This window comes from Suncus etruscus, chromosome 12, assembly GCF_024139225.1.
Source record: "Suncus etruscus isolate mSunEtr1 chromosome 12, mSunEtr1.pri.cur, whole genome shotgun sequence".
Taxonomy (NCBI): Eukaryota; Metazoa; Chordata; class Mammalia; order Eulipotyphla; family Soricidae; genus Suncus; species Suncus etruscus.
In genome coordinates, this window is record NC_064859.1 from 102,033,055 (window position 1) to 102,046,631 (window position 13,577).

The 13,577-nt window shown below is 43.9% G+C and overlaps 1 protein-coding gene across 2 annotated transcripts in view; it reads right to left on the bottom strand.

Moving 5' to 3' along the window:
* The window catches only part of SOS1 (SOS Ras/Rac guanine nucleotide exchange factor 1), a 107,369-nt gene that overhangs the window by 8,219 nt on the left and 85,573 nt on the right, over positions 1-13,577 (bottom strand). For both annotated transcript variants that reach the window (XM_049784244.1, XM_049784243.1), the window contains exons 16-20: positions 10,902-11,064; positions 9,579-9,696; positions 4,534-4,706; positions 4,142-4,258; positions 1,476-1,740 (exon numbers count right to left, since the gene is read on the bottom strand). In XM_049784244.1, the coding sequence (XP_049640201.1) occupies positions 1,476-1,740; positions 4,142-4,258; positions 4,534-4,706; positions 9,579-9,696; positions 10,902-11,064 (836 nt within the window). The remainder of the gene's footprint in view (positions 1-1,475; positions 1,741-4,141; positions 4,259-4,533; positions 4,707-9,578; positions 9,697-10,901; positions 11,065-13,577) is intronic.

Below are 13,577 nucleotides of genomic sequence, written 5' to 3' on the forward strand. Positions count from 1 at the left end.
TGCCGCTGCCTATCAGGAGCAGATGCGAGTCTGTCAAATGTGGGGGGAAACTGGGTCGAGACCCTAATACTCAAACGCACAAAATATGGAAGAAGGTGATCCAGACTTACCTAGACTCCTGAGAGGACGAGGGCTAGGATAAGGGGCTTGGTCTGGTAGCTCTGCGTGTCTACTGACTACTTAAATAGGAACTGAGATAGGATCTCATTTAAAACACATACTGGATTTGGGAGATTTTCAACAAAATAGAGAATGCTAAACACGACACTTTAAGTTGAAATATTCTGCTTACAGAGGCTAAATAAAATATATCACTAAAATTTCACCCAATTATTTTTGCCTTTTTGGGTGCTGAGGGGAGTGCCACAACTGGCAATGCGTGGGAGAGATGCCGGCCAACTGTCTGTCCAGCCCTTTCTGCTTTTTTCATGTGGTCCTACAACATTTGGGCCGTCCATGTGACTCCCACTGTATTTCTGCTACACGGCACGAAGCCAGAAATAAATCAGGCTGAGCAACTAACTGATGGTCTGAGACCCCTAGAGCTGAGCTGACAAAACAAACGGGCAGAAAGGGAGCCTCCTTGAGGGGTGCATACCAGTGTCCACCAAAGAGGTGACCCCCTCCCCACTAGTGTCTGCTTACAGGCAGGTTCACAGAGGAGCACTCTGTAATGCTCTTGTTCTTGGGGCTACACCCAGCCAGGTACTCAGGGCATACTCCTGACTCTGCACTCAGGGATCACTCCTGAGGGGCTCAGGGGATGCTACGTGGTGCCGGAGATCAAACCTGGGCCGGCAGCATGCAAAGCAAGCGCCCTCCTGCTGTGCTATCTCTCTAGCCTCCCCCACCCCTAAAAATGAAGCCAAGTGAGTTTGAGTTCTCAGGTATAGACTGGAAAGTTAAGCTGGAATTTTAATGTGATACGTTGCAAAATTCAAAACTAGAGTTTGATGAGAAGGCAGTGAGGGTCTCTGCAACAGCCTGGTTTTGGAGGCAGCGTTTAAAGCACTGTGTGATGGGCACTCTGAGGCTTGAGGGACCTCTGATCTCAGATTAGGCAGAGTGTGTTTCCAATTCACTCCAAGTTTCAGTTGCAAATTTTATCACTCGGTCTTTTAGTAAAGACGAAATTTTTTTTTCTTTATGGTTTTGGGGCCACACCCAGCGGCTCTCAGGGTTCACTCCTGGCTCTGCGCTCAGGAATCACTGCTCAGGGGACCCCATGGGATGCCTGGAATTTGACCTGGGTCGGCCACATGCAAGACAAGCGCCCTCCTCGCTGTACTATCTATCAGTCTGGCCCCCAAGAATGATTTAAAGAGAACTGTTGGAATAGACTCTTCAAAGAATTATTAAATTGCTGGAGTTCAACTATTTTAAGTTAGTTTTATAACTTTTGAAACTGTGTTTGCTGCCAGAGAATTTTTATAGTCCCTAGGACATATCCTAGCAATGATCACCGGAACACCTACTTGAGTGAAAGGGGCTTGAGTGGTCGGAATCAAACACGCTGCAGACGTCAGTGGTGCTGGAAGCGCCTGAAGCTGGCGGTGGGGTCAGCGGGGTGCGGGGGGAGTTGGGTGCTGATGCAGTGCCCTCAGCATCATTCTCAGGGATCCGGCTGTAGCTGATCTTCCGAGGCTCCTGCTGGAGAGGTGTGGGGTGTCTCATGGTACCTGGTCTTGGGTTTGATGGACGAACACCAGGAGATTTTAGGGTATAGGTATATTTTTTTGGCTGTAGACATATCAAAAGAAACACAATACTTATAACAGCATAATAGGAAAGGACAGTTTACACATATGCCTGGTAAAACGCGACTGATTTAGAACTCTGAATCCCTAGGATCTAGGAAAACCACACAATTCTTTTTTTTTTTTTTTTTGGTTTTTGGGTCACACCCGGCAGTGCTCAGGGGTTATTCCTGGCTCCAGGCTCAGAAATTGCCCCTGGCAGGCACAGGGGACCATATGGGATGCCGGGATTCGAACCGATGACCTCCTGCATGAAAGGCAAACGCCTTACCTCCATGCTATCTCTCCGGCCCAAAAACCACACAATTCTATGCAGAAGCTACATAATGATTTAAAGGAAGGTGTCTACATTTCTGTAGAGACAGAAAAAAAAAAAGCTAGAGAAAGAGGGGGAGGAGAAAAAGAAGAGAGAGGGAGGGAGAGAAAACAGAGAAAGAGAGAGCAAGAGCGAGAAAGAGCACTTTTATTTTTATTTTCTTTCTTGTAGCGCCAGAAAAGATTCTAGGGTTTCTTACAAGCAAAAGTACAGTACCACTAAAACTGGGAATGCATTTCTTTAAATGACTGAGTTTTAGTCTTTAAAAATCAAGCTATTCCAACATACACTGTCTCTTTCTTTAGCTCTATCCCTCTTCTCTGTCCCCTGTCCCCCTTTGCAAAAGGTCCTGCTGACTTAACCTGCTGGGAAAGCCAGAATCACCAGGACTTAGATAACTAACAGGACCAGGTCTCACTGTTTACAAAGGCATGAAACGCTTGAGTTTGGTCTGTCTGTGTGCTTCTGTGGAACTTCTTATAGAATGATTTCTCAGAGATACCATGACTCACTAAAGCTGACCGTGTTACTATTTCCAATCTGCTGTTCATAACCATCTTTTATTTATGGATGCAATTTATTTAGATTTTTCTTCTTTGGCAGCACTTAAGGGCTCTTTGTGGGTCTGCTGGGCCCAGGTGTTGCATGTGAGAAGTGAGCGCCTGGTCTGAGGAGCTCTCGCTAGACCCGATCCAGAAAAGACTGTTATACAGTGGGGAGGGCATTGGCCTTGCATGTGTCTGACCCAGGTTCGATCCCTGACATCCCATAACCCCCAAGTGTTGCTGGGTGTGGCCCCAAAACTTAACAAAATAAGCTGTTTGAGGATTGAGAAATTTTCTTGTGCAGTTACTAAATAAGCTTCTATCTAACAACTTATTGAAACTTGTCTTAGTGGCCTAGAAACTATTTGCTAACTTCTTAAAATTTCTTCTTTCTGACTTTTTAAAAACTTTTTATTTATTGATTGATTTTTGGGCCACACCCGGTCACCCTCAGGGGCTACTCCTGGCTTCTGCACGCAGAAATTGCTCATGACAGGTTCGGGGGACCATATGGGTCCCTCCCGGGTTGGCCGAATGCAACGCAAACACCCTACCGCTGTGCTATCTCTCCGGCCCTTCTTTCTGACTCTTGAGTTCTTATGAGAAACCTTCTATTGAAACCAGGAAGTGATAATATTGTACCAAAATGTTTTGTTGACAATAGGAAACAATGGAATCAAACTTTACAAAGAAAGTGTCTGTAGCCAAATTTCATATATTTATAGCGAATAATTAATGGTTAAATACTCTATTATTTAAGTAAACAAATTAAATGGTTCAAGTTTACTGCTTTTACATGTTTTTTTTTTTTTGCTTTTACATTTTAAATAACATTTTTTGCTGAATAAAAATGAATAGGGCCAATTTCCTTTGTCTGTTCTATTCAAATGTATTCTTTACTTTTTTTTTTTTTTTTTTTTTTTGGTCTTTTGGGCCACACTCATTTGATGATCAGGGGTTACTCCTGGCTAAGCACTCAGAAATTGCCCCTGGCTTGGGGGGGACCATATGGGACGCCGGGGATCAAACCGTGGTCCTTCCTTGGCTAGCGCTTGTAAGGTAGACACCTTACCTCTAGCGCCACCTCGCCGGCCCCTCAAATGTATTCTTTTTTTTTTTTTTTTTTTTTTGGTTTTTGGGTCACACCCGGCATTGCTCAGGGTTTACTCCTGGCTGTCTGCTCAGAAATAGCTCCTGGCAGGCATGGGGGACCATATGGGACACCGGGATTTGAACCAACCACCTTTGGTCCTGGATCGGCTGCTTGCAAGGCAAACGCCGCTGTGCTAACTCTCCGGGCCCTCAAATGTATTCTAAAGCTCACTGATTTATGGAACCAAGTGGGCTACTCCTGGGGCATGTTTATTATGGATTCTTCATCATTTCATCACATGAGCACTGAATTCAAGAATGTCTTTGCCTAAAACTAGTCCATGAAGCACAGAGGGGAACTTACCGAATATTTTTGGTAATCATGTAAAGACATATGAACAAAAGAGAAAAAAAAATTAATGAACACTCACAAATCTTGGAGGAGGCTTAAAGTTTCGTGGTTCTATTTCTAGGGACTTGTTGAAAAGATAATCTGTAAATTCTTTTTCCATGCTGTATCCCATTGGATTCAAGTTTTCAAAGAACCTCTACAATGCAAAACAAACAAATAAATCCAATTAGTACAATGAGTCCAATTCAACTGAAATTAAAGAAAAAAACTTATGAAAATTTTTGACACAAAAGAACTGCGCTGATTTTAGGCATCATTTTTACTTTTTCTCCTTGAGGAAATAAGCTTTTTCATCAGGTGATTTATAAATTTAATCAGAAATATGTATAACTTAATACATTACAATTTAACTTCTTATAGTTTATGATAATAAATTTTATTCTGTTTAGTATAAATTATAATTTAACTTACTTTCATATCTGATTCTACTCGTAAACAGTAAGGCTGATTTTGGTACTGTTGGATCTCTCCTGTTATTTCTGCTACTTTTCTCCTTTTGCTAAAATTTATAAGCTCTTTTCCATGCCTTTTGAGGACCTCAGGGTTGCCTTCTTCTGTTTTCAAGATATTAGTTAGATAAATTCCTAGAAGATATAAAAAATTATTTCTATAATTAGGGAAAAGCTAGTCTCTGCTCTCAATCATTGGAGTCCTTTTATAGAATATATTAAGAGATTTTTAATTATCAAGTGATTCTGCTCCAGATAGGTTTTTCATAACTATCTCCTTGCAAAGGAAGAACAAAGTTTAACAAGATTAATGCTTTCATTTTAATTCAGGAGGAATAACCATTCCCATTCCCCTCAAGTGTATGTATGTATTCTGACATGTAACTATTTTGTTAACAAACTTGACAAATAACTTGTCACCACTAACAGCTTTTTTTTTTGGGGGGGGGTCACACCCGGCAGCGCTCAGGGGTTCCTCCTGGCTCTACGCTCAGAAATCGCTCCCGGCAGGTTCGGGGACCCTATGGGATGCTGGGATTCGAACCACTGTCCTTCTGCATGAGAGGCAAATGCCTACCTCCGTGCTATCTCTCCAGCCCCCACTAACAGTTTTTTGATAGAAGAAAGGGGGAGATGTTCAATTCCCTTGAGCGACGAGTGAGAGCAACAGAAACAAGCATTTCAGGCTCCTGACAGACCCCGTGGCGGCACAAGACCCGAGGGAGTCCTGGCTGGGGGAGCACAAACATTCCAGACCCAGCTCTCAGGCCCCCTGCTACCGTGATCCTGTTCTGGCCTCTCTGCCTGGGCTCCTCCTTGTGTCAAGGAGCAAATGAGAGGCTTTACCTGGAGGGTCAGAGCAGTGTCTGTCCCCAGGACACGGGAACAGCTCGGGGACGCTCTGGTGGCTGCTCTTGGTTTGGCTCCTGTTCCCCCACCAGAAGTACCAGCTGATACTTTGAGGAAGAGAGTGTCTGAGGTCTTTGTGAGCCGATTCACTCAGACAGGTTTGGAGTCTGCTCAGAAACTGGCCCCCAGGACGCCCATGTGAGGCTCTGGACCCCCCGACCTCATTCACAACTTCCAAGCTGTGCAGGGATGAGCCAAGCACATCTTCCAGCAGCAGCCAGGAGTGCTCAGAGGAGATACTTGAGTTCTGCCTCATTTTGTCAAAAACCATCGGGAGCAGACGAACAAGGTAGTGCTCAAAGTAGTGCTGAGACGAAGAGGAAGAGGGAGAGGAAGGTCTCTCTAACCGGCAGGCGGGAAGGCACCTTAGCTTAGCTGAGGCTGTGTAGGCTGAGGGAGAGCTTGTGCCTGTGTGGGTGCAGGTGATTCGAGGGTCCCTTGCCTTCCCCAACACTGCGGGAACAGCCAAGTAACAGGGCAGGGCAGCTCCCGGTAGGAAACTGTTTCTGTGGGGAGGCTTGAGCACAGCTTTAGAAAATCTTATCTTGAGGAAAAAAATGAAATGACATTAAGCCAACAGAATGAAACACGGCTGGCATCCATTTCCATGTGGTGCTACAGCATCCAGTCAACCAGGTATGTTAGCTGCTTGGCTCTCCTCCGCACCTCCGCCACGCGGAGACAGCTTCAGAAGACACAGATTCTTACTTGTTCTAGGTGCCACTCTCTAGTTTCTTTAGTTTCTACAGCTGCCTGTCCTTTGATGCACTTACTCACAGCCAGGGCCATTTATCTCCTCAAAATTCATGGCTTTAGCTCAATGTTCACAAGCAAGCTCGTAAACAGCATGTTTGTTTTTGTTTTAAAATAAATAAAATAATTAGGATTAGTGTTTGATGAAATAACTTTAGATACTATTCTCTGAATTTATGTGACTATATGGAAACAACTTTTACAAATATGCTTGTATTTTCTGTAATTCTAGTCTTTTTTTCTTCTTGATATGTCAACTTTCCTCTTTTTTATATATATATCTTTATTTAAACAGCTTGATTACAAATATGATTGTAGTTGGGTTTCAGTCATGCAAAGAACACCCCCCTTCACCGTGCAACATTCCCATCATCAATGTCCCAGATCTCCCTCCTCTCCACCCCACCCCCGCCTGTATTCTAGATAGGCTTTCCACTTCCTCATTCATTCATATGGTTATGATAGTTCTCAGTGTAGTTATTTCTCTAACTGCACTCACCACTCTTTGTGGTGAGCGTCATGTCGTGAGCTGGACCTTCCAGCCCTCCTCTCTTTTGTCTCTGAGAATTACTGCAAAAATGTCTTTTATGGGGCCGGAGAGATAGCATGGAGGTAAGGTGTTTGCCTTTCATGCAGGAGGTCATCAGTTCGAATCCCGGCGTCCCATATGGTCCCCCGTGCCTGCCAGGAGCAAGTTCTGAGTGTGAAGCCAGGAATAACCCCTGAGCACTGCCGGGTGTGACCCAAAAACCACAAAAAACAAACAAACAAACAAACAAACAAAAAAAAAGTCTTTTATTTTTCTTAAAACCCATAGATGAGTGAGACTATTCTGCTTTTTCTCTCTCCCTCTGACTTATTTCACTCAGCATAATAGATTCCATGTACATCCATGTATTGGAAAATTCCATGACTTCATCTCTCCTGATGGCTGCATAATATTCCATTGTGTATTATGTAGCACAATTTCTTTAGCCATTTATCTGTTGAAGGGCATCTTGGCTGGAAACAGCATGTTTAACAGAAAACCAGTTTCCATGTTCTTTGCAACTTTAACAGCCCAAGTGGGAGAATTTCGTGGTCAGAGCACGGGGGCCGGGTCACAAAGAGCCTTGTTCATGGGAAGAGTTTTGTTTTTATCCGCAGGTAATTAGGTTTTTAGCGTCTTTGCCTTCTGGAAGGGTCACTCTGGCTGCATTGTGAATTAAGATCCCTTAGAGACAATGAGGTCTATTTCAGGGTCTCGGGGGGCGGGGTGTAGTACATACATGTGCAAGAGGGACATTTCACAAGAACTGATGCTCCAGTTTGGGCCAAGGCCGAAGTGAGAAGGCAGACCAAATTTTGGGTAAAGGTGGGGTGACGGGAGAAGGCAGTCTCTGTTCTGGTTGATAGTAGGGGTGGTGAGATGATGGTGATAATGAGACCACTTGAATGAAACTATGAAGATGTCTGTACGTAGCATTATTGGAGAACACAGAGTAAAATTTGGAAATTAATTTATTACAAATTAGTGGCTAGTTAAAAGAACAGAGACCAAAATGGTAGTATGGAGAGGAGGGAGTTTGCCTCCCACACAGCCAACCAGGTTCCCATGTGGTCCCCCGAGCCTGCCATGAGTGACTCCGGAGTGCAGAGCCAGGAGGAGTAAGCCCTGGGCACAGCCTGGTATGACTCGGGGCGGGGGGGGGGGGGGGGGATCGAACTTCGGTCCTTCCTTGGCTAGTGCTTGCAAGGCAGACACCTTATCTCTAGCGCCACCTCACCGGCCCCTAACCGTGCTATTCTTAATGAAGTAAGTTAATACCGTTGTAGATGTACCAATTGCTATAATATTTTTAAACTAATGAGACAATTACGTAACAGAGGACTGCAATAAAAAAAGTTAAGAAAAATGGGGCCGGGAAAGTGGCGCTAGAGGTAAGGTGTCTGCCTTGCAAGCGCTAGCATAGGACAGACAGCAGTTCGATCCCCGGCGTCCCATATGGTCCCCACAAGCCACGGGCGATTTCTGAGCACATAGTCAGGAGTAACACCTGAGCGTCAAACAGGTGTGGCCCAAACCCCCCCCCCAAATGTCATTACTATAAAATCATGTCCTATAAAAAACCCCAGGTTTATGGGGTCAGAGTGATAGCACAACAGATAAGCATTTGCCTTGCATGCAACTGGCCCGGTCTTGATCCCCAGCATCCGAGATAATCCCCCCAAGCACAGTTAGGAAGGACTTCTGAGTCCAGATCAAGGAGTAATCCTTAAGCACTGCTGGGTGTGGCCCCAAACAAAAAACAAAGATCCCAGTAGTTTCTCTGTTACAATATTTCAACCTAAAATGTACGTGATTTTGGGTTCAGAGAGGATATATATAGAGTCATAAAACTGAAAAAAAAAAAAAAGTTGACTGGAAAAAATATTAGGACATTGGTACTGTTATGTGTAGTATGATATAACATTATAGACAGGGAAAAAGCTAGAAGAAAACATCACAGTAGTAGAAAGATTAAACAGGAATGTGTAACAGAGATAATAGTTTATATAGACACTTATCAAGAGGATGAATCACTAGTCATTATAGACAGGCAGTGTAAAGAAAGTTTGAGAGATATTAATATGAAACACAGAAAATCAATCATGAAAAAAAGAGGAACCTACAGGCAAGGAGAAGAGTCAAGTGGTAGATCTTTCAATGTATATATACATATCCAGAAATATTTCTGTGTGAGAAATCTGGTTTATCTGCCCTCTATATATACACGTGTGTGTGTGTGTGTGTGTGTGTGTGTGTGTGTGTGTATTGAGAGAGCGAAAGGAAGGGAGGGAAGGAGAGAGGGAGAGGGAGAGGGAGAGAGAGAGAGGGAGAGAGGGGAGGGAGAGAGAGAGGAGAGGGATGGAGAGAGAGAGGGGAGAGAGAGAGAGAGAGAGAGAGAGAGAGAGAGAGAGAGAGAGAGAGAGAGAGAGAGAGAGAGAGAGAGAGAGAGAGAGAGAGAGAACTTAAAAGACCTTGAATCTGGGGCTGGAGTGACAGCACAGTGGTAGGGTGTTTGCCTTGCACTCGGCTGACCCAGGATGGACCGTGGTTTGATCCCCAGTGTCCCATATGGTCCCCAAGCCAGGAGTGATTTCTGAGTGCACAGCCAGGAGTAACCCTTGAGCATCACCGGGTGTGGCCCCAAAACAAACAAAAACAAACGGAAAAAAAGAATTTAAAAGACCTAGGAGAGGAAACTTGTCTGGGGATTTAGGTGCTACCTATTTGTTGAATACTTTCTATTGGTTCATGACACGGTCATTTAACGCGATGTTATTTTATCTACGAACAATAAAAATGGAATAAGAAATGCTCACCAAAGAAAGGCACACACGGTGGATTAATAGACCTGAGTTTTGCCAAATATTTCTTATAGTGGTCTTCACTTAATTCATGAGCTTCTTCTAAAATTTTCTTTTGGCGACTTGGTATTTGCTGAAATCAAGCACAGGCACAGAAATATACTTAGTAAGTGGAAATTCACAAGAACCACATATTCTACCAGAAGGCGTCAAGCCCAAAGTCAGCCCATTCCACCCCAGCGGTGTCAATTTAGAATCACCATGTCCGAGAGAGAGAATCCTGCCTCCAAGAAACTGGCTTCAAACACACATCTCAAGAAATGCCTCTGGGTGAGAAAGCTGGTTTATCTGTCCATTCCCTGAACGTGACGTGAGCATTTAACTGCGTGATCTTAAAATTACCTGCTAAGATCAGAGGAAAAATTCTCGAGGAGCTAAAACCCATGAAAGCATTTCAATGAGGCCTGGTTTAAAAAGAGCAACGAAATAAAAGAAATAAGCAGAGCAACTAAGGGTGGAGAGAGGATCCAGCAAGCGGGGTGCTTGCTTTGTATGTGATTGACTCGGGTTCGATCCCTGGCACACCACATGGTTCCCTGAGCCTGCCAGGAGGGATCTCTGAGCAAGAGCGGGGAGTCAGCCCTGAGCACAGCCAGGTGTGGACCCAAAAGCAAGTAAAATAAAGTAAGCAACTAAGTCTTGATGAAATGGAGATGATGTGTGTGTGTGTGTGTGTGTGTGTTTGTGTGTGTGTGTTAGAGAATAGGGATGGTCATTTGCTTTTGCTTGAGATAGAGAGAGAGAGAGAGAGAGAGAGAGAGAGAGAGAGAGAATGTGTGTGTGTGTGAGAGAGAGAGAGAGAGAGAATGTGTGTGTGTGTGTGTGTGTGTATGTGTGTTAGAGAACAGGGATGGTCATTTGCTTTTGCTTGAGATCCTGGCAGAGTGAGTGAGTTGAGTGAGTGTGTGTGTGTGTGTTAGAGAACAGGGATGGTCATTTGCTTTTGCTTGAGATCGAGAGAGAGAGAGAGAGAGAGAGAGAGAGAGAGAGAGAGAGAGAGAATGTGTGTGTGTGTGTGTGAGAGAGAGAGAGAGAATATGTGTGTGTGTGTGTGTGTGTGTGTGTGTATGTGTGTTAGAGAACAGGGATGGTCATTTGCTTTTGCTTGAGATCCTGGCAGAGTGAGTGAGTGAGTGAGTGAGTGAGTGAGTGAGTGAGTGAGTGAGTGAGTGAGTGAGTGAGTGAGTGAGTGAGTGAGTGTGTGTGTGTGTGTGTGTGTGTGTGTGTGAGAACAGGGATGGTCATTTGCTTTTGTTTGAGATCCCGGCCCAGCCCTACCTCGAATGTGTGGTCTAGTCTGTAAACAGGCGAGGAGTTCATGGCACTGACGACCTCCAGCACCCCATTGAAGTTGTTCAGCTCTTGAAAGACTTGCAGAATCTCGATTATCCTGCTCACGACCGCCACCCTTTCTTCTAAGTTTTCTGTTTCGACAATGCACCTGCGCATCAAAGACGAAGACAAGAGAATGAAAAAACAAAAACAAACACAAAACTGAAGTTTACCAATAAGGGTACAGTTTATAGACTCTCCCCCCCCAATAGTTCCTGGAGCGGTGGGGAGCTGTTGGGAGGACAGTGCTTCGGGGACAGTCCCACAGCAGAGCACAGGAGACGTGCCGGCCACTGCTCTCCAGCCAGAGACCCCTCAATCCTGCTCCTTCTCCATCTGTGTCACAACCACCTCACTGGGTGTTTGCGGGCCTGAGAGACAGTGAGTCCCGTGGGAATTTATCTGAGTACAAAGTGCCTTCTAGTCAGTCACCTTTTGACAGCGAATCAATGATTAATGTGCTGTGTTGTTCTTGGATTTGTATAGTTAGCTAATTTTTTTCTTTCTTTCTTTCTTTTTTGGTTTTGGGTCACACCTGGCAGCGCTCAGGAGTTACTCTTGGCTCTACGCTCAGAAATCTCTCCTGGCAGGCTCGGGGATGTCGGGATTCGAACCAATGACCTTCTGCGTGCAAGGCAAATACCTTACCTCCATGCTATTTCTCCGGCCCCCTAGTTAGCTAATTTCTGATAAGTATTAATACAAGAAGAAAATTAATTGCTTAGAAAAAAAGCCAAGGGGCCGGAGAGATAGCACAGTGGCGTTTGCCTTGCAAGCTGCCGATCCAGGACCTAAGGTGGCTGGTTCGAATCAGTATCCCATATGGTCCCCCGTGCCTGCCAGGGGCTATTTCTGAGCAGACAGCCAGGAGTAACCCCTGAGCACTGCTGGGTATGACCCAAAAACCAAAAAAAGAAAAGAAAGCCAAGATGAGACTGGAGTAACAGCACAGTGGTAGGACTTTTGCCTGCACGCAGATGACCCAGGACAGACCCAGGTTCGATCCACGGCATCCCATACGGTTCCCTGAGCCTGCCAGGAGCAATTTCTGATTTTTGAGCATAAAGCCAGGAGTAACCCCTGAGTGCTGCCAAGTGTGGCTCAAAAAGAAAAAAGCCAAGAAAGGGTAGGGAGAATACAGTGGGGTTCTTAGTCAAACATTGAAAATGGTCAAGCTGAAAGAAAAAAAAAACAGCCAAGCAAATGAGACTGAAATCATCTTAGGTGTCTATCTACAAATGAATACTCACAATAAGACATTATTCAGCCTCAAAAAAGAAAAATTTGCAATATATGACATTGATAATATTTGAAACATTAAACTAAATGAAATAAGTCAGTCAAAGGAAAAAAGAGAAAATTCTGTACTTAAAAGGTATCTAATATAAACTCAGGGCTGGAGTTAATAGTACAAGAGGTGGGGTGCCTTCCTTGCACCCCTTGTATAGTTCCTTGAGCGTGCCAGGAGTGGTCCTTGCTTGAACGTAAAGACAGGGGTACACCCTGGAGTGGCCCAAAATCAAATAATGAAGACAAAAGAATAGAAATTTGGAGAGACTGACAGTACACATAAGTATTATACATTGTAATACACAGAAATGATAAAAAATGGAACCAAAAGAAAATTCTGGAACTGAAAAATAACAGAATTGAAATAAAAATTTTACTAAAAGCATTAGAGACAAACTCAAAGAAAATATTAATTCTTTCAAGAATGAAGGCAACAATTCTTTCCAAGCTAAATAAAAACACGAGAATCTGTTGTTAGCAAACTCATTGGTTTATTAAATATTAGAGGAAGTCCTCCAAGGCCAGAGAGTGCCAGAGCTTATGTGCTTTCTTTCTGTTAGTCTGTAGCACAGTGTATGTTCCTCTAAGCACAGCAGAGGGTAGCTTGAGCACATGGGGAGGGAGCTCTTCAAAATCAAGTAAGTGATGCTAACTGGAAAAATGAACCCGCACAATTAACTGGGACCAGTAAGAAATTATGGTTTGGTTCTTGATGTGCTGTATTACATTTTGGACTTTTGTTATTAGTACCTTAGATGTTTCAGATCATTTTGTCTTTGTTAATGGTTTTTTTAAAAGCCTGGGAGCAAATAAATTATTTGTTTTAAAAAAATAATTATGGGGGCCAGAGAGATAGCATGGAAGTAAGCTGTTTGCCTTGTATGCAAAAGGACGGTGGTTCGAATCCTGGCCTGCCAGGAGCGATCTCTGAGCATAGAGCCAGGAGGAACCCGAGCACTGCTGGGTGGGACCCAAAAACCAAAAAGAAAAATTATGTGGTTACAAAAGACCCCAAAATGCCCATTTTTCTCCTAGTAGATGTTTAAAAATTGTATAAGGCGATGCACATCTAATGTATTACTGTAGGTCCTGTAATTCAGGAATGTACTATCATGTGTCAATATATTGCCAATAACTTCACAAAGGAGGTGAAGGAGGGTGAAGCTGTCATGGGTAATTAAATGAGGACAAGTGATAAAAAATAACTGGACTATGTGGGAGCTATTCTTTGTAACTAAGTGCTGAATTAAGTCTATTCCTAAGCTAGTATAAATATGAATCAGATAAGATGTAAATGTAAAGCCAAGAGTGACACCTAAAGCTCAAAAAAGG